The 26,971-nt window shown below is 40.4% G+C and overlaps 2 protein-coding genes across 5 annotated transcripts; one reads left to right on the forward strand and one right to left on the reverse strand.

The window, feature by feature from the left end:
- Positions 1-768: 768 nt before the first annotated feature.
- On the reverse strand, positions 769-21,612 carry LOC135302586 (cytochrome c oxidase assembly factor 8). 3 transcript variants are annotated; one of them, XM_064423226.1, is made up of 6 exons: positions 21,328-21,458; positions 20,247-20,444; positions 19,032-19,095; positions 16,982-17,072; positions 9,381-9,441; positions 769-4,127 (listed from the first exon to the last, which is right to left on the reverse strand). In XM_064423226.1, exons 1-6 carry the CDS (start codon positions 21,439-21,441, stop codon positions 4,074-4,076), a joined length of 582 nt encoding a protein of 193 aa, XP_064279296.1. In that variant the 5' UTR covers positions 21,442-21,458; the 3' UTR covers positions 769-4,073. The 3 variants fall into 3 exon arrangements, with proteins under 3 accessions (XP_064279296.1, XP_064279297.1, XP_064279298.1); XM_064423227.1 differs by lacking the exons at positions 769-4,127; positions 9,381-9,441 and adding an exon at positions 12,861-14,444 and having other exon boundaries at positions 21,328-21,612; XM_064423228.1 differs by lacking the exons at positions 769-4,127; positions 9,381-9,441 and adding an exon at positions 14,452-14,816.
- On the forward strand, positions 21,504-26,971 carry BAG5 (BAG cochaperone 5). 2 transcript variants are annotated; one of them, XM_064423215.1, is made up of 2 exons: positions 21,504-21,640; positions 22,212-26,971. In XM_064423215.1, exon 2 carries the CDS (start codon positions 22,241-22,243, stop codon positions 23,591-23,593), a length of 1,353 nt encoding a protein of 450 aa, XP_064279285.1. In that variant the 5' UTR covers positions 21,504-21,640; positions 22,212-22,240; the 3' UTR covers positions 23,594-26,971. The 2 variants fall into 2 exon arrangements, with proteins under 2 accessions (XP_064279285.1, XP_064279284.1); XM_064423214.1 differs by lacking the exon at positions 21,504-21,640 and adding an exon at positions 21,669-21,834.

Raw genomic sequence — 26,971 nt, forward strand, 5'->3', positions numbered from 1 at the left:
CATCACTCTCTGGAACAGGCTGCCCAGGGAGGTGGTGGAGCCACCCCGGAGGTGCTCAAGAGGCACCTGGATGTGGCACTGGGCAACGTGGTTTAGTGGTCATGGGGTTACAGGGACAGTGCTGGGTGCTTGGTTGGACTGGATAATCTTGAAGGTCTCTTTCAACCATGACTTCATGAAATGTGCTTGGAAATCTTCACAGTGTGCAGCAGCTCATGGAGCAAGTCAGAGGCTGAAGGATGAGTTCTGTGTTGAAGGCTGGGCCCCCACATAGAGCTCAGTGTGTGTTGCTAATATATTTCAATGCTCTTGTCTTTGTTCTGCATGGAAGTAAGTGAAAGATCCCTGCTCTTACACAGGTTTACACATGAAAAGTAAGACTTCCTTGAGAACTCAGTGACATTTGTCACTAGAACTATTTCTTTGCAGCTTCCAATTTCATTCCCACTCTTGCTAGAGAGGAAGGAACAGCCACAGTATTTTCTTTGAGTCATGTTCTACTAGGTAGAAGTTAAGCCCAGAATGGAAAGATGGAAGGAATTGAGGTATAAGATAGGAAAAGAAGTATGAAAAAGAACATTTTTTTTTAAAAAACCAACAAACAAAAACCAAAAAACACAGCAAAAACCCCCAAAACCAAACACCCAAAACATTATATATTGCAAAGCAGTAAAATGTACATTATAAACCATCAGGGATTAATGACAACTTCATGAAAAAGTTATATTGTGATTGTTATATTCATTATCACCTGGGCTCCACATAGAATAGAACAGCATTGTTCAGTTGGAGGGGACCTACAATGATCCTGCAGTATGTACAGGGTATGAATCATAACCTAACAGAAGAACATAGAAGTATAGTGGTAAATCAAAATATGCAGCCTCACCTAAGTGGTAATATTTAAAATATTCAAGGAAAGCAGAGCTTATGTATGTTTGCCCTGATGCACAATGCTGAGCAAGTCTACAGAACAGCAGATGTGAGAACAAGAGCTGGGTGAGAAAGCAAGGCTCCTAAGAATAAGCAGGAAGCTGGAAGAGGAATCAAAGCTAATATTTTTGTCAAAGAGGCTGAAGAACAGGAAGAGTCACAGAAGCCCACAAGAAACAAAGCAAAGTTAGGGGACCATGGATTGTCTTCAGACTGTAAATACAGAAAATCATTGCTGGATTTGAAAAGCCGAAGGAAATAAATTATACTTACTGAATTCCACTCTCTGGTTGATATCTTACAAAGATCAAGCTGTCCAGCAAAACCCAATTTTAATACAACTATTTACAAGCAGCAGTTTCTTGCATTCTTCATCTCCTTTAAGACATTTCTCTGGCAATTTTATATTAATGGTTTAATTAACCACATTCTAGTTTTGACAGGCAATACAACCTAATTATAACAATGTGAAATATCTCTTTGCACAGTAATATGAAAGGGGAAAAAAGATTGAAGGGCATTCCTTTACACAAACTACATATTAAAGAGTTATGCCAATTGGTTCACAGGTTCAGAGTATTCTCATGAATATGCAAGAGATTTAATTAAAAATAGAACATGCCCTAATTACATAATTATGCAAGAGAACTGATTCAAAGGAACCACTCCTGCCTTTTGAATAAACAATATTCATTGCTTTCTTCCTATCGCACATTTGCTTTAAAAGATTTCCTGCAATTAGCTGCTTACCCCAGGGATGTGAGCATCTCTGAACAAAGCAACTACTCCAGCTATGACCCTGATTCATAATATGCTGGCTAATCAAGTATTTGCATCCTGGCAATTTCCCACATAAACAGCACACACTCTAAGCTCCCTCCTGCAGGAAGGTTGATGAGCTCAATGGAGCTATAGTGCAGTGTTACTCCTCTCTGTTTATGGCATGCAGCAGAAGTTAGACACAGGAGAGACTTAGTGAAGATGATTTTTCCTCAAGCTACTGCCTGACCTGAAATATCCAAAGAGTTCCTCTTCATTTGGATCTTGTTTTTCCTGTCTCATCTAAAGAGAATTATCCAGGTTCATCTAGCAGTAAAAACTATTCACTGCCCACATTTCCATTTTCTCTTAAGGAACTAGTTATGCTGCATGCCCTGATTTTTTGATTAAATTATCGAGACATGCTGTCTCTAGTATATTACAGAATCACAGAATCTGTTGGAACAGACCTCTGAGATCAAGTCCAACCTATGACCTAACACCACCCTGTCAACTAGACCATGGCACTAAGTGCCATGTCCAGTCTTGCTTAAACATCTCCAAGGGTGGTGACTCCTGTGATCCTTTGCCTATCACCAGCAAGGTCACCATGGTTTTCTGCAGACTTCTGAGTGCATACCAAAACAAAACCCCATAACACATATTTACAATGCTGGATTCTTTAGTCTCAATATACCAATTTTCCTCTTCCCCTGGAAGAGAGAGGGAGGTTTGTGATTCACAGTGGGAGAGCAAAAAGCAAACAGTTCAACTAATGCAGCACAAAGCTCTGTGGTTTTTGAAGTGCAACAGTGTGAGAAATACACACAGCGAACTGAGGTCAGCTTAACTGACAGCCACAAATGAGGCAAGCCTCTAAAGAAATTCAGGTTCACTTCATTTAAGAAGTGTGGGTCATTTTATTTTACTATTTGTGATGGGTTGACACTGGCCAAACACCACCACCACACCATCATACTAAAAAAATACATCCTTTTGTCTTAGAGGATCTTCCCACCAAAAGAGAAATTTTTTTTTCAATCTAATCTTATAGTCTATAAAATCTATTACTTCATTTTAGAAATATGGCCACGATAAAACACTACGTTGGAGTAATTTCAGCTGCTGCTAAAGTGCTGTTTAAAAGTATCCTGGCAATAATAAATATTGAAAGGGCAGATTCAGCAACCTGTCTGGCTTTTCATCCCAACCACTTGATGGTTGCATATGTTTTAGTTTGTATTTCCTACAAGAACTTCCTTTATGGAAAAGAGGAAACATAAAAACCAGACTCAGAAGTGTCAAGTACCCAGTCCTAGGCACAATTTTAGCCCAACTCTTTTGTTCATATGTGCAATTACTGCATGCAGAGCTACCTTTTAGTCAGAGAATTCAGGCACTTTGGGGTAAAAGTGTTTTGTGTTTTGCTTTGCTTGACTCATTGTCAAATGCCTGAACTTACCATTGGGAACCCACTGTCAGGCCAGGCATTAATTCTAAGTAAAATAAACACTGATCATGATCCTGCTTCCCAAGTCAATAAGCTTTATTTACATGCAAGTGAATTATCCTTTTTCAGAGTCACAGGGATTTCTAGGAAGCTGTAACAAATGGAAGCCAGTTTGCTTTTCCCTGCTGTTTTCTCTCCACAGAGAAATAACAAGGAAATAAAGCGTGCAGTGTTAATTCAAGTCTTAACAGTTAATTTCTGTTATATTTTTTAAAACAGAGCAGGATACTTGCACTGGACATTTTGTTAACAATATATTTTTTAACTCAGCTGTTACAGAGCTGTGCTGCTGCTAAAGAACATAAACTGAATGAAAGGTTTAAGCAGCACATTCACTTAGCTTTAAAACAGTTCTGTTATGAAAAACAGACTTCTAAACCTCAGGTAGTAGAGTTAAAATAACCACTGTAAAGCTAGAGAATTTGCATGCCAATATTAATGTGAACATAGAGGAAAATACTAGACAATTTCAGCAACACAGCTATATTTATATATCCTAACTTTCACTGTTATCTTCAAAGTAGTAAGTGATCAAGGAGCTAAGGATTCCACCCTTTGACAAGTTCTAATACTCTGTGCTATTTGAGTTTACAGACACTGTCAGTATTCTCCAAGATCCTACTTCAAACATCAAAATTCTGAACAGGTTAAGGATTCACAGAGGAGTGCTTGTATTTTTACTCCTTGCATTCAAGGAATAAGTTGCCACCTCTACCAGGGAATGTTTACACCACTACACTCACTATGCACCACCAGCAATTTCTGTTCTGCCTTCTGTCCTACCTCTCATTTCATTGAAAGATGAAGCAACTTTCTTCCTCACTTGCCTCCATGTTCCATAGTCAGCTGATGGTTGACTACCAGCACCTTTCTAGCTTGGAAATATTCTCTTCTCCATATTCACTCTGCATGACTTTTGGTGCTTCTGCATGAAGAAAGATAACATTCCATTTGGGTTCCTCCTTTCCTTCCTCCATACTTTCACTTTTCAGTGAGTTTATTCTCCCCTGGGGTTTCAGTTGCTCATTCAAGGTTATGAGGATTATTAATCTCTGCATATGAGTCACAGGAAGTTACATTTATTTCTGTATTCACCTACCTCAGCCACTGAACCATTGCAGAAGTGTATTAGATCCTCCAGAGGAAATAAAAACCATGCTGTTGATGGAATATCACACTTGGCCACTACTGGAATAACAATATTCAGTCTGTGGTACAGTACTTCCTGTTCACCCTCCTATATCCTTACTTCCCAACTATGACTCAGGTCCCTTTTTTACCTTTATACTGGGACAAGGGAAAAGTATTGATGGAAAAAAAGTTTATTCCACAAACACAACAAACAGACTTTTCCAAACACAATATCTGGTGTCTTTGTTGAAACCCAGGAACATGCAGGTAAAAGCAGGGGAAAAAAGGATCACCTTTACTGATTTCTAAGAGTCTGCTTTCTTACTGCTTCCATTATCCCCTTCCCTTTCTTAGAACACCAGCTCTTAATTGCCTGTATGGTTTGTCAGCATTCCTTTAGAGATCTGCTAATTCATCCAGTTTGGCTGCCAGATTACTTGCAATTGGTTTAGGTGAGGCTCTTTCTTTGCTAATTTCAGTAGTCATTTTAGGATCCTTAGCAAAGAAGACTTATAGATAACCTTTTTTTTTCATTAAATCCTCCAGAGTTTCATTATGAAAAATGCTTTTTCCTAAAAAAAAAAATCCCAAAACAAAACAACCAATATGTGAGCGCTGTGAGGGCTGTAATTTCAGTGACACACTAGTGTAAATCTGGGATTATTTCATTAGGCATTATGAGATTTCTCTTATTTTGAGAAGTGACTCTGAAAATGTAGGAAAAGCACTAATTTTTTTCTAATCAACATCAAGCAGAGGCACAGACTAGAATATAAACTTGCCTCAGCCCCAGGAAAACTGGTGCTTCCTTACACAGATATAGGAGATCTATTCTCTTTATTCTCACTGAGGTTCCTACATACATTTGGAGAAGAAGGAAGGTGTGATTTTTCAGGTGCTGCCTTTTATTAAAGCTTATGCATAAGCTAATGACAAGAAATGGTAATGCCAGTGTATGGCTGTATGTGACCTTTTCCAAGTAGAAATTTGCACCTACTGATGAAAGACAACTAAATCTCCGAAGTGTAAAAGCCATTACAGATAACCATCTAATCTGGTCTTTTTCTAAATGTAATTATCAAAGTCCATTGAAAACCAAGCAGACATCTTGCCCTTCCTGCCCAAGAACATCACTCCTTCACTGTGCATTCTCAAGGGTAATATATACATACAGATTTTGTGCCAAATGTTGTTATTTTTTCCTGGCTCCTTTCCCTGGCTAGTCATTGGCCCCATTTCTCTATGCGCTTGCATTTCTAAGGAAGTCCTCATAGGTAGCACTTATTTTTTATATGTTTAATTAAACTATTGTAGAAAAAGAAGATTATTTTCTGCTTAACTCTCTTAGCTGGTTCTTCCTCCACTCACCTGTGTAGCAGATTCTGCACATTTTCCTCCCCTCGTGACCATCAATTTGCTTGGCTACACAAACCGAACCCTTAATCTCTTTAAAAGAGATTCTACATCTCCCTGATTATTCAATTTGCCCTTCTCTGCTCCTATTTGCTTCATCTTTTTTGAGCCTGAAGAGCTACAATTGTTTGTGCCATGGTCACTATCTGAAATGCTTGTTCCCAAGTTAGATTTATCAGTAGATCTCCCTTACAGTGGATGTATTCCTTTTCTGCACATGGCACAGTAATTGCCAATATTTTGTACCCCTTTCTTCTGTTAAATGCTTTTCTCTCTTCCTTAGCTAATGCTGTATATGGAATTATACCAAATTCACCCGGAATTCAAGGTTGATTGGAATTTCTCATTTTTTATGGGAGGCCATTGTACATTCACTTTCATTGTTGGAGTTTGTCTTAAGTTAGTGTTAAGAGGGTATTTCAGGGGCACTACCAGCTGCTCTGGACTGGGGACTTCATGGTAATACAGTTTGCCCCAGGGGAAAGGGAAATGGAAATGCTTCTGCTGTGTGACAATAGTTTCTGTCGTTTCTGTGCCAATGACCAATTATGTATGTACAGAAAATGGCTTCTCTGAATGTGCCTGTGGCAAGATGGATGGTAGGCAGGACATGGGGCTGAGAAGGGCAGAGTCACTCTAAAAATCAATAGCAAACAGTCTGTGCTAGATATTTTGTTCCTCATCCTGTCTCCTGGGAAACAGAGCAGATGCAGGATAAGGACAGATGATCTCCCTCCATGGGGCCCATCTCTAACCCAGCCTACCCACTCAGAGTGCCCCCTGTATTTAGGGGATGTGAAAGGAGGCCTTAATAGCCTTGTAGGTGTCTATTTCTGAAGAAAGCAATTCCTCCTACATATGTGTAGAGGTTTCTTATTGACCAGTATAGGTATTAAAAAAACAAGTGAGGGGATGCTATTAGTTTGACAAATTGGGCAGACACTGCTGCATCACATCATGTTCTGAAGGTTTTCCTTCTGCCAAAGATTAGATTCAATTTAGGTAATTTATGCAGCAACTGGCTAAGAAGGCAGTTACCTCATTGGTATGTAGGTCACTACAGATATTCTGAGACTACAGTTTTACTTGAGAGGACAATTATCAAAAAGAATTTAAAGCAGGACTCCTTGGCCTTCAACTTTGGTGGCCAGCTGGGCATAGGAAAATTCACAGAGTAGAGCTTGTAGTAATTTCTTTGAAGAAAAAAATCCATGCTGCCATGGTTATCTGTGACACCATTGTCACCTAAAACACCTGGACTGTTGGAGGTGTTTTGATTACAGAGAGCATTTCACTCTGCCACACCAATGAACTACAGCCTCCTGGGAAAGTCCTGGGAAATTGCTGAACCATGCCATATGCATGGCATTTAGATTTTGAATCCATGTATTTTAACATAAGATTATTCCTTAGTATCTAAAATAATTATTTTAATGAAAGCTCAAATTGAAATATATTGAAATTGTTGAATATATTGAAATTGTTTTGAAGACATATGTAGTGCAGTTTTTTATCAAAGTCTACCTATTGAAGATAATGTAGCTGCAAACAGGAACTGACACATGCCTCACTTAAAACTAAGACAAAGCTGGGAACAACTGATAAATATAAATTAGCCATGAAAGTGAAATGTACTGCCTACACAGTGCTACACTTCATCTTACATGCTGGAGGGCCACAAAGTACACCATCACCATATGTTTGAAAGCTGCCATGACTCACACAGAAGAGGCTGATGAGTGACAGTATCTTCCCTCCCCAGTGTATAACACTGACCAGAAATCTACCCTGTAAATGGTTCCATTGTGGGCAGCAGCTGAACGTGCCCCACATCCTTGTAATTAACTACATAACTGTAAAATGGTGCTGCCAGGTTTATTGTGCACCAATGCAGAAAGCACTCTAAATTTCTTTAAAGGATGGTTCACACATTTGTCATTTCCCATCCCACTCATTTTGCAGCCAAAAGAGGCTGGAATGCTGTGTTAACCATCTTTTTCATTAATTTCACGTCTTTTCTATCTCTTTTTAGTTATGAATTCTGAATGAATATTCATATGAACACTCATATGAATTTGGTTATGAATTTTTGGTCATGAATTCTGTTGGGTAGTGCCCAAAACCAAAGTCCATATTGTAAACAAGTGAGATTGTTTTTCTAATTAACATGTAAACATATAGTAGCTATAAATACTGAAATGACATTGTTAATTACATACCAAACTGAGCATTGAGTGCTAGGTGGCTGTTTGATAATTGTAGACTCAAGTCAGTAAGTAATAAGCTGCTTTGTTCCTTTTAGAGAAACTGTGAACCTCATAATTTACAAGCCTGAGAAAAATCTTCCTGAGATGGAAAAGTGCTCTGCACATTGCAGCTCTTCAGCCACATTGTCCCAGCAGCAGCCTGTTCTACTCAGTCCTGTGGTGCTCAGATTTAGGGCTGAGATACTGTGGTAACTTAGACAAGCCCAGCAAGCCCTCAGGTGTCCCACTGAATAGACCCCTTTTTGCCCAGCAGCAGAAACTGCACCAGGGGAGAGGCAGCAAACAAAATTAATTTTGAGCATCTCTTGTCAATTCAAGTTGCTCTGCAATACCCTATTGCAGAACTGATTTTTTTTTTCTTTGAAGTGAGCTGGATTTCTTCCTTGGCACAAATTGGCACCTGTGGCTATTTACTCATATGTCAGCTTAGTATTTTGTTCTGTTTTCCATGATGGAATTTTTCATGAGGCCTGAGGAAACTGGAGGTTTTCCAGACATGACAGTAAAAGTGAAATGCTATTTCAGTAAACATGAAAAAGATTGATAAATTCAGAAGACATTTTCTTACATACCCATTGGAGCTCAGTTTCCATTTTGTCTTCTATTCTTATAAAATTTTGAACAAATAAGTGTTTTCTCCTAAGTATTTATTGCAGAGCTACTAAGGTCAGAACTGGCTTGACTTGGTTTGTTGCAGGATATTTATGCTGTGTCATACCAGCTATTTTCTATATGACACTCCAGGATAATGCAATCACTTGGAAAGCAATCAAGGCAGTCTCTTTGGAAATTTGAAATTCATGGATTTTGTCTTCTTAAATAGCCTTAACTACAAAGTCTGTTTTGCAAAACAACATATACCCCCTCTCCTCTCTCCCAAGAACTTAGACTTTTAATTATTTGAGTCATTCCAGGAATTAAAGTCTGTAGCTTTTCTGGAACACTTTAAAAACAGCCAATGTATGCTAAACCCCGATCATATGAGAATTTTTCCATGGCAAGGATTTCTTATAATTTGTCAACAGGAAGTTCTTTTACAATGAGATATGAATAGTGACCTGAATTTCTTATGATTCTGAAACTTGTGCTTTGCCTGTTAATGTGTTTTGGCTCAGCTGATGGAAGTATCACAGCCAAGTCTGCAGCTGAATCATATCAGTGGAGGCAGCGGTGTGAGCAGAGCACTGCTGAATGCCAGAAAGCCTTGGCTGGCAGGGGGCTGCTGGAAACTCATGCCACACATGGTCCATCACAGCAGCTTCAGGGCTGCTCTGGCTCAGGCCGGTCCTCATTGCCTCCTGGCAGCCTCAGGAGATCCATACAGACATTTTTGCTGCCTCCTGCTGTCTCAAGTAGTCACAACACACCTGGGACCACCCTAAGGATGAGAACCTGAATTCACCAGCACCAAAATCACTGTGCCTTTCCCTGCAAAATATAAGAAACTCAATTGAGTGGGTATTTGGTTTGAACCACAAGCCACAAACACAAGTGTGAAATGGACCATGTCTTCAGAGCATTTACAAGGCTTCTAAAACTGATTTTGACTGTAGATAAGTCACTACATAGTAATACTTCTACTGAGTAAGATCAGACTTGAAAAGGGATTATGTATTTTTTTGCCTTTACTATTTCTAGCCCAATGTACTACTCATGCACTTCCACAGCATCTGCTGTTTGAATGTATCAGTCAAGTAAATCTCACAATACTTGGGTAAATCTTAATCCATTAATGAATGCAAAGCCAAGGCACAAAGAAGTGATTTATATAATTGTGAATACTAATGAGTATGTGCTTCAAGATGATTACATTCCATGCACTTATAAACTCTTCTGAAGACATAAACTGTTAAGAAATAAAATGAGCTTTGTTTCCCTTACTAATTTTTTTTTGAGAAATGAACTTGAATATTCAATTATGGGTTTATTATTCTGTGAATCAGTTTACAGTGATCAGTGGATATAATTTTTAGTATGAAAATGTTATTCGTGCATATTACAGTTCCAGGCACATATTATCCTTTCATGAAAACATTTCAATCTTCAGGTCTTTATGCAAAAGATTGGCCCGTGGGCTCTGCACAGGATGTAAATTAAGTTCTTGTTTGGTTAAATCTCATTACCCTGTAGGGTACCAATCTTGCTTAGTGACAGTGGAAGCTAAAAATTGCAAGCAGGACAGTCCACTTGAAAGGGGGCCAGGAAGGGTCAATTTCTAAACAGCAAGTCCGAGGTTTGAACTACAGTTTAATAGTATGCCTAAGAATGTTCAGTTAAACACAGAAGCTGTCTCCTCCATAGCTGCTATCATTGCTTTTAAATATCATAATGAAATTGAGAAAAGCTCTTCTTTTTTAAGTCTTTATTAATCATATGTAAAGATGCTGCAATCACTTTAACCCAGCTTTTAGTCAGTCTGAAGCTTAATTCCCATTTGACCCTTCCTCTTTCTCCTCTTATATTCTATCAAAATTAATGGTCCAATAGAGAAATTCAGTGAAGAGCAAAACACCACACAGGCTATCAAAACAAAACCACCTCAAGTCAATACAAACTAAAGCTTTTTGAATATTACCAAAATACTGTTCCTTTATTGTGGACTTACTGAGCACATGAGAGAGACTAAAAAGGCATATGCTGACACTACTGAATATGAACTACTGCTGTTCCTTCTGAAAGGATTAGCTAAATACTTAAATGATAAGAACACTCCCCTGTATTTTTCCTATATTCAGAAAATGTGCACAGAAAAGTCATTCTTTGATCTATTTCACTAGCTTCAGTTACTGTAGCAGGCTTTTGTATATATAAAAATTTTATTTTTAGTAGTCTTTGGCATCTCCTTAGCTTTCCTTTGATGTATAAAGGTTTTATGATCAATAATATCTAAAAGCAGCTGGTGTTATTGCAATTGTTCTGAGTCAAGGATAAAACCCAACAAAAGTAATGCAACACTGGTGAAAATGATACAGCTTTTGGCTGTTCAGAAAATGTAATTATCTCAGTAAATGTATGTGGTTTTTAGTAATGAGATTCAACATTTCAGACAGATTAATTTTAATAACATATTTTCACAGTGGTTCTATTAGATATTTGAAATCTATTTAAATCAGACCTCAACACTTATCTAATAGATAAATACCTCACTCCCTCAATAGGTTTTAGATGAAGGGACTCAGCACTCCACACAGACTCCTAATGAATTTGAAGGGGGAAAAGGATAAAACCAGGTCTGGAGATAGCCTGGGGGCAACACGCCAGTGTCTGAGGGAGGGTGTGCTGGGGAGGTCCTTTCATCTGTTGTCTCATGGAGACTGGGGATAGATTTCCATGTGGCAGCAGTGACACGAGGGATATTGATGAGCTGGAAACCCCAGAAGTGCCTGAGAATGATCACATGGAAGGTCCTGCTTGACTGACCCAATGTCCTTCTGTGACAAGACAACCTGCAGAGAGGACGAGGGGAAGGCTGTGGATGTTGCCTTCTAGACTCAGTAAAGCTTTTCCAGTATTTTCCACACTATTCTCCTGCAGAAACTGGCTGCTCATGGCTTGGATGGGTGCACTCTTCACTGTTAAAAACTGTCTGGATGGCTGAGCCCAGAGTGCTGGTGGATGGTGCTGCATCCATTTAGCACCCAGTTCCAAGCAGTGTTCCCTAGGGAGCAGTGTCGGGGCAGTTCTTTATCAATGACCAGGATGAGGGGATCAAGGACACCCTCAGTCTGCAGAAGACACCAAGCTGAGCAGGAGCGTGATCTGCTGGAGGGCAGGAGGGCTCTGAACAGGCTGGATGGATGGGCCAAGGCCAATGGTGTGAGGGTCAACAAGGACAAGCAGAAGTCCCCTCAGTAGTGTCTGACCATGAGGCAAGTGTGTGCCCAGGTGGCCAAGGCCAGTGGCAGCCTGGCCTGTGTCAGCAGCAGTGTGGTCAGCTGGGTCAGTGACCCTTCCCCTGAACTCAGCACTGGTGAGGCCACAGCTCAGCTGCCGTGTCCAGTTCTGGGCCCTCCATTCAGGAAGGACAGGGAGGGTGCTGTGGAGTGTTACTGCTCTCTGCAGCTACCCCAGAGGGGCTTCTGGAGAGGTGAGAGTCGCTCTCCCAAGTCACAAGGAACAGGAGAGGAAATGGCTGCAAGTTGTGCCAGGGGAAGTTGAGACATTAGGAAAAATTTCTTCACCAGAAGGGTTGTCAGGCAGCTGAACAGGCTGCTCAGGGAAGTGGTTGAGTCACTGTCCCTGGAGGTCTTTAAAAGACAAAGCAGCTCACAGCTTAATCCCAGCACGGTCCAGTGTATGCTGATATTGTTTTTGGGGCATGAATACTAAAATTACATGTTCAGAAAACAGCTTTAACTGTGAATTTACAGAAGCACAATCGAAACCTTCCATTTGAATTCCCACAGCTCCCCCATGCCAAATAATACATATCTGCATGATGAGGCACATTAACTCATCTGACATCGAACAGTTTTTTCCTTGGATTAGTTTGAGTAGCAAATCAATATCCTGATCTGGTTCAGCACACAGACACAAAAACATCTGTGTTAATGGAAGTGAGCAGCTCAGAAAATGAAAATGCTTTTGATTGACCTCTATCCATTTAAAGCATATGTGAAACTACCTCAGGGATGTTATACACAGGCTGTCAGAACACATGGCCATTAACCACCAGTCCACTGGGGCTCTGGTCTCTCCCTTTCTGGGATATTTTCTTGTATTATCCAATTATTGTTTTACATCAGAACTACCTATTAAAGTGTGCATTCACATTGTGGTCAAAGCTTACATACTGTAAGATAGGATTTACTGTAAAGCCCTGAAGAATTATGACATATCCACAGTAATCTATTTCAAAAATTTATTTTCCTAAACATGGCATTTTGTAAATTTTTAATATATTCCCTTTACAGTACTGATGCAGTGTAACATTCACAAATATTTTCAAAGTGTTGGCTATTATGTCAGCAAACACCATTAATGACTGTTTTCATTTACTAATAATATGTAAAAATCACAATTCAGTGGCCACTTCAGCCTGATAATATCACAGTTGTATGAAACACTGATCTGCTACTGTATCAGTAACATTTATTTCATTTTGCAGACAAATTATTATAGCTGATGTGGACAAAGCTCTTTTTGCTCCAGTTGAAAAAGGCTATGAATAAACCATGTCATGTTTAGATACAAAAAATAGGTCAATGGCTACTGAGATGATGCTTCCAAAAGCAGAACCTTCCCTACAGCACAGCTTTAGGAAAACACTTCCTCTGACAGCATACATTCTTTTTAACAGAATCCTCTTAGTAGGTACTGGATAAAAAAAGTAATTTAACTGTATAAATGGACAGAGAGAAGATAGTGAGGAATGAGACTTCTTTTAATTTAAAAATGGCATAGCATTTTAGACTTCACTTGAACCAAGCTCCTTCCAATTGCTGTTACCTACCTGGAGGCCACAAAATCAACCCTCAGGCAAGTTATTTTCAGTGCTTTGGTGAAGCTGGTGAGAAGAGCACATTTTTTTGGAAGAAAAAGAACCAGGAGAAAGCAGTGCATGCTTGTAGTAATGTCATTCTTCATACAGGAGTTACCAGTTTTGTCTTCTACCAAGATTAAATGACAGGCAGCACATTTGTTAATTGCTCAGCAACTAAAACATTTACCAATTATGGATCAGAGGAGCTCTTGTCCAAGAGAGGCGCATTCGTCTTAATTAAAAAAAAGAAAATCTAAGAAGATGCTGTTGTATTAGTGGTTTATACAAAATAATAACTTACATATTTATCAAAAATAGCAGATAATCACACTGAAGAGAGGATTATTCTAAACTGATTGTATAGATACTCTCAAATCAAACTTGTTCCTTCACCTATATTGCATTACTTATGGATAGCTACTGCCCCAGCCAGGCAACTGCTGCAAAATGAGGAATTATTGTCTTTATGTACCAATATAGCTGGTGGAGACATCATTCTGAGACCAGAGTTCAGGTGCAGCACACTGAATCTCATATTATTTAGCAGCCATAACTCTATAGTAAAAACAGGACACTCATTACTCATTCCATCTGACATGAACAAGGAACAGCTTTTAAAAGTTTTCTTTGTTGTGTTTCAGTGCAGAAACATTTTAGATATTCTTGGAATAAAGGGTAAAGAAAATCTACATAGTGATTATAAATTAAGACCAGTGTTGACTTTTATTTACATAGTTTAACAAACAAATTAAAGTAATTGTTGTATCAATCATTCAGATTTTGAACATTACTAAAAACTACAAGTTTATAGCATACAGTGTTGCATTCTTCATGGAGCTGTGATTATTGTTCTACATTTTTCTTTCTCCCACGAAGCCACCTCAGAGCTCTCACCAGTGCTACTTGTCCCATGAGGAATGTGATCCTAAAGTTACGTTTATACCAATCTCTAGGATTCCAAAGCCAAGAAAATCATCAGCACACAGAGCAAGAACAGGAAAAACATACACAATTATATTAAAATATCCTTTGGCATTGACAAATGCTATTTCATTGATGACCTGCATTTTCTGTTCTTCATGGCAACCCTTTTCCAGCCTAATAAGAGTTAAAAAATCTATGAAAAAGTCTATGTGTATATCCACATTCAGGAACAGATTACACATGGATTACAGGGTTGCAACTGCATTTGAAATCAGGTGAGATAAAATAGTTAAAACCATGTCTCATGTTTCAGAAGTAAAGCAGATCACCAAGCTATCTGGACTACCCACCAGTGCTGTGCTTCAGGTAAGATTTGTTTCTGTGGGGATGAAGATGCCTCTGTTAAAAAGGGCAGAGTTGGTCTCATAGAAGGGTGGCAAAAATAAAATCAAATCACACTTCAAAGGCTAATTGTATAACCCAACATCACCCTTCTACTGCAGTATCTTTTAAAGATAATGCCTTTAATATTGTCAAAGTTAGTCTTTATATCTTTATAAAGATATATACTAATTTAATTTTTATGAATCATGCATGACTTCTGGAACCAATTAAAATTATTCACAGTATAGTCTGCATCAGCCCTTTCTAACCTCTGCAAACTTGCTTCAAGTTCTTTGCCCCTGTTACAAATTAAAATAGTATCAAAATTTTTTCTAGTTTCTAATAAGGATCTCACTCCCATGTTGTAAAATGCCCACAAGAAGCAATAGGATACATAGAATTCTAGACTAGAACACTGGGATTTAGGTCTTCTCCTGAGATGTCGGGGGCAAACCTTGCATGCACAGATCTAACATAAGCCTGAGATACCAACCCCTCAGTGAGGACAGCAGCCAAATTCACACTGACAGGCAGCACTGAGCTACCCCTTCAATTGTCATGTTCAATAAAAGTATCATGCTAACAGTGCAAATGTTTCTTTTTCCCTTTCACATTTAATTTCCTATATCCTTCTAGAATTTTTTTCCAAAACTAAATTGTATTTCCATTCTAAGTACCCCGAACCAAATATTCAAAGCATCTATGCACAGTCATTGCTTCAATTTTAACTACATTTTAGAAGTTGCAACACTTCAGCTGCCAGTTTTCAGGCCAGCTGGCAATACTGCAAAAGAACACACAGCTAAATGCATAAACAGATTTTTATAAATATGACCCCTCAAAATCAGACTGCCTGTAAAAAGCTCTGCTGTTTTCAGGGCTGTGCAGTTCCTCTTTGAAACTACAAGAACGCAGGAAACACAACCTGATTTTACAAGTCAGCAGCAAGGAAGGTCATGTTTAAGCACAAAGCCTGAATTATCTTCCCCTGAAGATGGGATGCTATCCTAAGGTCACTGCAACAATGGCAACTGGTAACCAGTTCTAAGATAAACTATTTGCATTGTCACTTATCAATTATAGTCAATATTCTGACAATCCTTTCACTAAAAACAATTTCTTACTTTGCATCTTTTCATTCTGTTGCTTTGGATTATGGTGAGGTCACCCCCTGCCTCTCCATGGGCAAGATAAGATGTATACATTTAAATATTTGTTAGTTAAATTGTTCTTACAGGACAGTATTTTATGATTTATGCACAATATACAAGGAAACTTAAGCTACCATTGGTTACAGATCAGTTGCAGTGATGGCAGAACTCTCACTGGAATGACACCATGAGGAACCCAGTCACACCTGACACTTTTGAGCCCAATAATCTCCCAATCCAGTACAGAGAGGAAACTGCAGTTGTGCTTTCACATTCAGTGGTCAGCATTCCTGGATTCAGTGCTGTCTTCCTTCACTTTCCCATTCCTCTCTCATTTCTAGCCCTTTTTCAAGTGTGCACAGCTGCTTGCAGGGGTATGTGTGTTTGCAAGTCATTTTTCACCCCTTTCAGATCCCCAATCCAGTTTATTGAGTTGTACACACAGTAACACTGAAGCAAGGCAGGAGATGCTCTGAAGAGTTGGATGTGGGTTTACCAAGCTGTAGCTGAGGTTCTACCCAGGACAGGTGATCAATTTATGCCTCATCAAACTCAAAAACTGATCACTTTTTTTACTAGATAGTTACAAAATAACAGACACAGGATTATTAAATATTACTCCCATGAAATTATTTTCCTTTGAGATAATTCACATTTACTTGTCCCTATTTAACAGTCAGCTAGAATCTGTTATACAGAACTTTCAAGTGGTCTATTTGCATATTTAGCAGTTTCAATTAGCAGCATGAAAAGACCCATGCCCTAAGATAATAAAATGTGCCTGATCTTGTCTCTTTAAATCTCAGACTTGAGCTTATCTTTCCACTAAAACAACAATAAGCAGCAGCAGAACTCAAATGATAATGCAGATCTGTCAAATGCTAATAACAGCATTAATTTTTTTTCCAAAATTACAGGAGTTTGTGCCGTTTTACCAATTAGAGAAAAAAAAGTTTAAATTTTAAACTTGACCTTATACCTTTCACTTAAACTCTAATATAAAAAGACATAAATATCTTTTACATACCTGTTATACTGCAAATGCTTTTTTAAATTTTTACTTAGAAAGTCCTTGTAAAAGTCAGCCATTTCTTCTGCACTCAGCGTTGCTTTCTGACCTGAAAATAGGTTTGGTGTAACAAAGTCAAGGCAATTCTTTGGATCAAAACACTGGGTTCATATGCTAGGTCTAACTCCTTGCTCCTACAAGCTTTCTGTGTAAACCTGACCAAGTTACTATGCCTTTATCTTTCAACCTTTTAAAACTTATCTAGAGAGCACAGCAGATTAAAAATACTGATCATCTTGAAGCTGGCATAGTTCTTAAACTCCTATTACTTGTGTAAGTAATAAAGTTAATCAGCTCTTAGACTATTTAGGGAACCAATGAGCCCCTATGAAAATGTTCATAGGTCTAGGACTATCTATCCTTTGAATAAAATAATTTCTCACAGGGCTGAAGCCTAAAGAGTACCAACAAGAGCATTTAATAACTTAATTTCCCCCCCTTAAAGCAAGTCCATAAATCTCAAAAGAACACTATCCACAATCAACATGGCATTTTCAGATGTAATTCTTTTTCTTCTATTACAGTTAATAAATTTCAAGTAACTTCAGGCAAAAAGTTTATGTTCTGAGATGTCAGACTTCCAAACAGTCTAGTAGGCAATTATTCTGAGAAGAAGCAAATACAAAAGATTGTTTTGAATATGTCACCCATAACCAGAATATAAAAGGTCCAGGAAGACCTGTGGCTACAGCACAAGATGTCTAATCCTGAAAACCAGCAAATATTCTCAACTCTACCAGACAATTCCTACACAAACCCTCTGGCACAAAATGCCCCTAAAATGACAGTCAAATTTCAATGCCCCGGGGAACATGGATATGATGAGGGAAATGGAATTGCAATATTCAACTTGTTACTGTTCCAAAATGCATTTTAAGGCTCTTGAGATTGACCACAGAAATGCAAATTATTGATTGGTTCTATTTGCCATTATTGAAAAAACTAATATACCACAATGTATTAACATACTATGGAATAAATTAACTATAAAACCATTTGAAGGCTGCCAGCTTAATACTTCTAGTTAATTTGTTTCTTCATACTGGATTCAGCAAAACTTTCATTACATAGGAAAGTAAGTTTCCTTCCAACTGTTCATGTATATTTTTATTTTTACAAGCATTCACAGCTGTATTACAGAAGAGCTGACCAAAGGCATCCAGTTGATATAGATTTATTTTTAATGGAAGTATGTGGTCACTCTCTTTTACTTCTAGAGTATAAAAGCAAAACAAAAAACCCAAAAAAACCAGCAATATAAAATAAGTGGTTTTGAAACAACATAGAGCTTAATTAAAATTACTTCTCAAGCACACACTGATCACCAGAATACAAACAGAAAAGAAAAATAATGGTCTGTGACATACAGAACGTCAGAGCAGATGCTTCACTGAACTGAAGCAGATCATTATTCTGTGAACAAAGTGTTCAACCTCATACTACAATGCCCAATTCACTATTATTATGAAGGCATTTTGTTTTCATTTTCACACAATGAATTAGAGGGACAACTATTTTACAGCAACTGTGCCCAGGCAGAGACAGGCAGATAGCAGCTGCCTTACTCTCCCTCAAGGAAAAATATTGTATTCATTGGACACACCACAGACCTGAAGCCAAAGACTGTGAATTTATCCACCCAACCATAGCAGGCACTTGAGGCAAATGCTCTGCATGTTTATCTCAGCCAGCTCACTGGCTTAGGAGGTGTGAAAGTAAAAGTCCTTTCCTCCTCAGGCTACACAATTATTATATTACTGGGCTAGGATTTCAGCACATTCCCTCTGGCCGAGGGGAAGGAATTAAGGGGAGAACAGTACAACAGATGATCTGACCCCCACATACACATCTCTGGAAAGCTCCTTGCCTCTTTTATTATCACACTCCTGAAAACACTTCTAAATCCCACCCCTAAGATTTACAGAACACAAAGAGCATAAACTAACAAAACTGAAAGTTAAGCAGAATTAAGAATGCATCCTAAACTATTAACAAAGATCTCACTAACCTGATTCATCTCTCACTTCCAGACCCTTGGCTTTCAGTCTTGAATAAATAAATTCTTCTTTTTCCTAAAACATGTTTTTCCACATTAGAATGGGATGTAGTCAGTCCTTGAAGTTAACCATTGTTTTTAATTACATACCAATGCAGTGTTCAACACCCTTTGAAACAACTAGCAATACTCGTTATACTTGGAAGTGTCAACTAAACACTTTACATAGGCCAGTGAGTTAGTTAAACTGGTCACCTAGATCCTGCTACCTGCATGCATCAATTAATTAATGCAAGTGTCCTACTGATACTTATAAAACTGATTTGTGGAGTAAAGCTACAGCCAAACTTCAGTGTTGTTTGACAGAAGTCAAATTTTCAGTTTATAAAACAAACTATGGAAATGTGCCTTACTGTATGACTGAGATTTTGAGCATAGAGGAAAACATGCAGCCTAAAAAATTAAATTTATTTAGATGGAAGCACAATAATCATCTGTGTGAGAGTTTTACAGACTTAACAACAGTTCTGTTGAATTAAAAAAAAACAAGCTTAATTTTTTTCTGGGATCTTTTCAAGTTTTGAGAGGATATGATGTTCAACATCATAAAACAATGGTGAATTACTGAACTGCTACTGTTCTTCCAAAAAATGCCACATCGGTTGGGAGATGCTAAAATCAGGAAAGAGACTCACTTTAGCCTTGCTGGGATACACTGCCAGTGAAATGGGACATATCATTGACCCTCATTTAGTCTTGGTAATTACACCAAATTTCTCTCACTTATGACAAGAGAAAAACCAGCCATGAAATAATTTTCAACAGCTGCTCTAATCACAGAGAGGTCCTGCATGTAGAGCAGCTACACCTTTATCCTTTCAGTGCAAGACAGGAAAAAGGCAAATACTCTATGCCACCAGGCAGCAAAAAAACACGTGGGATTTCTAGTTTTGTGCATCATTTAAATAAATGAACAACAAAACCGTCATTTCCTCTGTGACCCTGAGCCCCAGCTCAGGGAGGCCGAGCCCCCCGGTTTTGGGGGGAGCCATGCCCAGAAGCTCAGGGAGGCCGAGCCCCCCGGTTTTGGGCAGAACTGAGCCCCAGCTCAGGGAGGCTGATCCCCCCGGTTTTGGGGGAGCCATGCCCAGAAGCTCAGGGAGGCCGAGCCCCCCGGTTCCGGGCAGGCAGGTGGAGCAGCAGCAGTGGGCACAAGGCCGCGCTCACCTGGCGGAAGGCGCGGTTGTGCCGTGCCCAGAAGCGCTGGTTGCTGGCCTGGGCCTCCTGGCGCGCCTCCCGCAGCCGCCGCTCCAGCGCCGACTCCTCGGGGGGCACGTAGAAGATGACGGGGCGCAGGTTGGAGTGCTTGTCCGGGGGCCCGATCCAGTCGCTGTGCGAGTGCGCGGGGGGGCGGAAACCCGGGCCCTGCCAAACACAGACACAATTCTGAAGAACCTCTCAATTTGGAATACATTCCCAAACACTACAGAACCTTAAAGCACGAAAGCACAGCAAGTTCAGAAATAAAGCACATGACCAAAACCAATGGCCTACACTTACAATTCACTTTTACTTACAAATGCACTACAGAGAAGATACCTTTAACTCTTTTACCATGGGCATGAATCATGAGGTATTTTTTTAACCATTTTTTTGTTGTTGCTTTCATTTTTCTACCACTGATACTCTAGAGAACCAGCAAGTATCCAAGTTTTTTGCGGCGCTGATCTCTGCCCTCTGGTGACCAGTGACAGCAGCCGAGGGAACAGCACGGAGCTGTGTCGGGGGAAGTTTAGGCTGGATATTAAAGGCTCTTCACCCTGAGGTGACGGTCACTGGAACAGATTCCCCAAGGATGGGGTCACGGCCCCAGGCGCGACAAGCTCAAGGAGCTTTTGGACAACTCTCTCCGTGGTGTGATTCTTAGAGCTGCTCTGTGCAGGGCCAGGAATTGGATTTCCGTGATCCTTGTAGGGGCCTTGAAACTCAGCGTATTTTATAATTCTGTGATTCTAAGTTTTCCTCAGCCCGGCGTTCTTCCCGCACCCCTGTGCCCACACAGAGGCGTGTGCCTGCCCCAGCCGGGTTCGGAACACCTGCGTTACCAGCAGCCCGGACCTCAGCGCCCCTCCAACAACCAGCACCGGGGGCCTCGACAAACACATCAAGAACCGGCGGCCGCGGGGACCGCGGTGTGCTGCCGGCCGCCCCCGCCCCGCCGGCGTTACCGGGAGGCAGCCGGAGCGCTCCCCGCTCAGGGCTCCCCCGCGGCCCCCGCAGGAGCTGCGCCGCCCCCCGCCGGGTTTACCACGCTGTCCGGCCGCTCCCCGCGCTCAGCCGCGCGGCCGCTGCCGGAGGAGGAAGCGGAGGAGAGGCGGCGGCGGCAACAGCCACCGGCCCGCAGCACCCGGGCGGCCGCCATGGCCCGGCGCTTTACGGCGCTGCTGCGCCGGGGCTGCGGGCGGGGCGGGGCCAGGTCGGGGCCGGGCCCGGGCCCGCCTCGGCCTCCGCCTCCCTGTGCGCGGCCGGGCCGGGCCGGGCGGGGCTCGGGCGGTTCGCGGCGCTCGGCCCGTGGCGCAGCGCAGCGCCGGGCCGGGCAGCGGGTCCTCGCCGTGCGGCGGGTGAGTGAGTGAGTGACTGCGGCGGGTCGCGGGCGCCGCGCGGGTCCGCTGCGGGGCCGGTGGGGACGGGCCTCCCGCAGGTGCCTCGGCCGTGGCCCGGTGTCATTTCCTCTTCGCGCTGCGCCGGGCCCCGCCGCGGGGGAGGCGGGAGGTTGCGGCCATGGAGAGGGCGACGCGTCCTAAGAGGCAGCAAGGTATGTGCGGGGACGGAGCGCTGCCCCGCGGCTGTGGCGCCCGAGGGCCGTCGGGTTCGGCCGCTGTTCGCCCCTCGCTCCCCGTTCTCCCCTGCGCCCTGTTTGCTCTGAGGCGGCTTCAGGTGGGCAAGGCAGGGCGGAAGGCTGGGGGTGAGCAGCCTAGGGCTGGGCGTGTGGCAGCTAAAGCGTCGCCCCTGCGGCCCGACCGGGAGAAAGGTGTAAAAAAATAAAAGGGTTGTGAAATATCAGCCAAGCGGTTTATTCGTGTTGGTGAGGACACTTAAAATAGCTGTAATGCTGAAGTGCCTCAGAATGTGAAAGTTGCAATGTGTGCTCGCGAAGCACTTAAGCAAGTCTTGTTGTCGTTTTCCTTGTAGTTCTTCTGCAGCTGGAACAGGGAAGAGGAATGGATATGGGTAACCAACACCCATCCGTAAAACGGTTACATGAAATACAGAAAGAAGTCAAAGAGATTGAACAGCAAGTGGCTGTCTTCAGCGGCTTGTCTACCGACCGAGATTACAAGAAATTGGAAAGAAACCTTACAAAACAGCTTTTTGAGATAGATTCTGTAGACACCGAAGGGAAGGGGGATATTCAGCAAGCCAGAAAGCGAGCTGCCCAGGAAACTGAGAGGCTGCTGAAGGAACTGGAACAAAATGCAAACCATCCGTGCAGACTGGAAATAGAGGCTTTATTCAAGGAGGCACAGTCACTTGTGGAACGCAAGATCACACCTTTTTACGAAGGAGGAAACTGTATAAGTGATGAATTTGAAGAAGGAATTCAGGACATTGTGCTGAGGCTTACCCAGGTGAAAACTGGAGGGAAAGTTTCTCTACGCAAGGCAAGATACCGCGCTCTGACAAGGATATGTGCTGTCCAGGAGATTATAGAGAGTGGTGCAAAGAAACAGCTGTCCCTGCCACTCTCTAATGATGTTCATCCTTCTGTCTCCAAAATTAACTCTGTAATGTGTGAGGTGAACAAAGCCAGAGGAACTCTCATTGCCCTTCTAATGGGAGTGAGTAGTAATGATACCTGCAGGCATCTGTCCTGTGTGCTCACAGGCTTCATTGCTGATTTGGATGCTTTAGATGTCTGTGGTCGCACAGAAATAAGAAACTACAGAAAGGAAGTAGTAGAAGAGATCAATAAATTGCAGAAATACCTGGACTTGGATGAAGAAGCAAATTCTACTCATGCTTATGATTTGGCAAAAAATCAGTCTATTCTAAAAATAGAAGAGATCCGTAAGAAGATGAAGGAGGTTCGTTCCTTACTTCTAAAAGCAGAGAATGAATCTGATTTGTATCTGGGATCCAAAGCAGAGTTGCAGGGACTAATTGCCCACCTAGATGAAGTGAGTCCAGGAAAAAATCCCTGTATTAGAGAGGCCAGGAGAAGAGCAGTAATTGAAGTTCAGACTCTTATAACATATATTGATTTGAAGGAAGCGCTGGAAAAAAGGCAAATGTATCCAGAGCAAACTGCTGTTGAACATCAGTCCCATAAAGCAGTTTGGACTATACTTGGAAACTTGTCTCAAATTCAGAAAGAGGTGATTTCATTTGATGGAAACAGAACAGATAAAAATTACATGAGACTGGAAGAACTCCTTACAAAACAGCTTCTAGCCCTGGATGCTGTTGATCCACAAGGTGACCAGCGGTGTAAGGCTGCCAGGAAGCAGGCAGTAAAGCTTGCACAGAATATTCTTTACTATCTGGACATGAAAACAGATGAATGGGAATACTGAAACAGCCATGGCCTGACACAGAAGGACATTTTTCCCTTTGGCACTTTATGAAGATCATTGGCAGCACATAATAAAGTATTCTGTGCCTGCTGAAATCATGGAAATTGCATAAGCAGTTGACTTGGCTATATGTCTGCTATCCCACGCAGTCACCCACTTGCCATGGCAACTGTCAGTACACCATCAGCAATTCTGGTCACTGATATAGGCAAAGAAGTGCAATTCTCTGAAGGAATAGCTTAATACTTGATCAAATAGCTTCTTTTTTTTCTTCTCTTTTTTCTTTCTTGTTTTTATTTCAATAGCCTTGTGCAGTGTTCAGTAAATGCAGGTTTTTCAAAGACACAGAAACTTCCTTATGGTACAATACTGGCAAAACTATTTAAGGAGAATGAACATGAAAATTAGTATTCAGGCATGAGGCTCCATCCAGCGACTTCACAGCAGTCTGGATGTACTGTTAGTGTGCTGTCATGACATAAAGTACTAAGGACAAAAAGCCTGCTGGCTTTTGGATTGTACTTGATTTATTCCATCCATCATACTGTCTAGATATCTCAGTTAATGGAGCTATAATGCCAGCTGCAAATCAGCATTTACATAGGCAAAGCCAATTATGTCAATTTTTGTAATACCTGAGCCCTTTGATTTGCATAACCAGGTCTTTTGTTGGTGGAAATTCTTGCAAGTTATTGCTTTAAGGTACTGAGACTTGGAGAGGAAAATCTGTATGTTTATACCAAACAGATAAAGGGGATTTTGGGGATTTCAAACTGCCATCCATAAACCCTTGAAAACTGCACTGAACTTTATTTAGTGTCTGCTTAGGTGTCTTTTTAAACTCTGCTGTTGCATCTGGTTTTCACATTTGGCGAAAACATAAACAGACTTCACTTCGAAGTGAAATGTGCATTTTGGAATTATTTTTGTAAAATTAGGTAGCCAGCTATAAAGATGTCCCTAATGATGTAAGTGTGTGCTACATGGTCAGGTGTGGCTTCAAGCACGTCTTGGAAGGACTTGTGGCAAACGTCTCTCTTTGCAACTCATTCACTTGTTTTTCACTTGGAACTTCGTAAACAAGCTTGCTCGTACTGTTGTATGCACCTACCTTTTTATTTGTGGCTGCTAGTGCCAATCACATTTCTACTATAGCATGTTTTTTTGGCATTTTTTTGAGAGCATGGCATTAAAATGATTTGAGTATATATAGATATATAAAAAGAATACAGATCTATATAATTGTGGATAATTTGCACTCAGCTCTTTCAGGATGAACTAAGGAATTAGTGTTCTATAGACGATGATTTGCACCACTTTAAGGAGTAAAAACCGTTTCAGATGTTACAATAAATATTTTTAAGATCTATTTTTGACTGATTAGAGAAGACAGTACTGTCTGTGAGAGACAAGTGCCTTTATGACACTGCTGACTTGCACCGTCATATGTAGATATAGGAACTCTTTACTGGCAGCTTGATACATTTGTAATCTTTGCAAACTGGATTTTTCAGGTATATATCTAATTCTACTGTAGTATATGTCAAGCTAACATAATACAATAGGTGACAGTTGCCCTATAGAGTCCTGAGAATGAGTATCAAACTTGGGAAATTCGTATTCTGCTTAAAAACTAAAGCATTGGTGTGGAGGTGGGGGACTTTGGGCAGGTCTTCTGTGCCTATTGCTACAAGAATAATATGTTTGTTCATAAGGTACTATGAGATGTTGATTGAAGGCTGCATACCTTCAGAGTGTGAATAGATTTTGTTTGTGATTGTGCAGGTGATTGCTTTGCAAATGTACTTGCCAAAACCGACGTAATTGAGTAGAGTGCCTAAGGCACAATTTGGCAATGACAGAATGTTTGTTGGAGGATTCTTCCTGCTCCTTCAGAGACACAACCCCATGGAATTTAACTCTCCTTCACTTAAAAAAAAAAATCCCCTAATTAAAATTCCAGTCTCTGTTTGAATATTATGTGGCTAACGCAGAATATTAATAGTGTTATACACCTGAATTATTTTACTCATTTCAAGTTCTCTACATGTTTGAATTGCAACTTGTGATTTGCACTTACATTTTTAGGAGAGATAAGGATTTGATATTGTAATGATATTAACAATTTTTCTTTAGTATTACCGTCAGGTCTGCAGTGGTTACTTGTAGTTTGTTTAAACAGTTTAGTGTCTGTGTTCCCTGGCAGATACGTGTAGTTTTATAAGCGTTTGAGCCTCTTATGTAAAAATGAGTAAGTATAGTTATCAGATCTGTTCTATTTTAAATGTGTCTTTTAGTTTTCCTGAATGGATTGTTATGCCTGCACCTCTAAGAATGCAAATGTGTAAGGATAGTGTAATTTGACTGAATAGAGTCCAGTAGCAAGATATTATGTGGATTAAGCTTTTTTCCTTTGTTCTGTACTCTGATAAATTGACTGTTTAAATTTTGTGGTAAAATCCTCATCTGGAATGGGTTTAATTCACAGTTTTTGCATGAATGAAAGTAATAAAATATATGTGCTTAACAAAAAAAAAAGGCAAAACAAATCCCAAAAAACCAAAAAAAGAAATGCACAGGTTTCTCAAAAATTTGCTTTTATGCTGAATGTAATTTCTCTGTTTTTCATATCCAAAGATTGAGAGGGACACAACTTTTCTTTCCAATACAGCAGGCTAAAATAATCAACAAAATGTAAATGGACCAAATGGCAAAAGCCTGCATTTTAGTACTATATTAAAATAGAATAACTTTTCTGTGTGCTGCGTTATGTACCTTAGAGCAAAATAATCGAGTGGATATTCTGGGGGAGAGGTAATCCTGCATCGTGTTTCCTATTTGTTAACCAAATTTCCTTTTAAACTGGCTTTCTTTAGTTACTTCAGTATTTATTTTTTGCTGTTTGCAACTCAGAGTGGTTTTTCTGTGATCTTTCTGGATTTCTATATCACAGAAATCCAAATCTTTGTAGAAGATTTTTGTTAAGTACAATTCTTACCTTTTAAACTTAACAGAAGTCAGTGTCTGTGCTCCTAATGGTGTACCTGTCTTCAGTTATTGCTGTGTAGGAGTTGACATTTGTGTTCACAGATCCAAGATTAAACATTGCAGTGTTAAATTCTTGATTATTAATACAAATACATTACCGCTTTTACTAGGTATTCATTTGAATGTTACGCCCTGATGCCTTTCTCTATTTATTTTTGAATGTGAGTTATCAGAATGTAAATTATTTTTGTCTTAGAGCAAGTGTTTTTGTTAAACATACAGACATAAAGCTCTTTTTTTCCCCCCCCTTCTTCTTTAAAAGTTTGCTTTTTCACTGCTGTATTGATTAAAATAAAGTTCTTTGTGTGGATACCACTCCTACTTGCTAAA

The sequence above is a fragment of the Passer domesticus genome, chromosome 6, assembly GCF_036417665.1.
Source record: "Passer domesticus isolate bPasDom1 chromosome 6, bPasDom1.hap1, whole genome shotgun sequence".
NCBI classification, from domain to species: Eukaryota; Metazoa; Chordata; class Aves; order Passeriformes; family Passeridae; genus Passer; species Passer domesticus.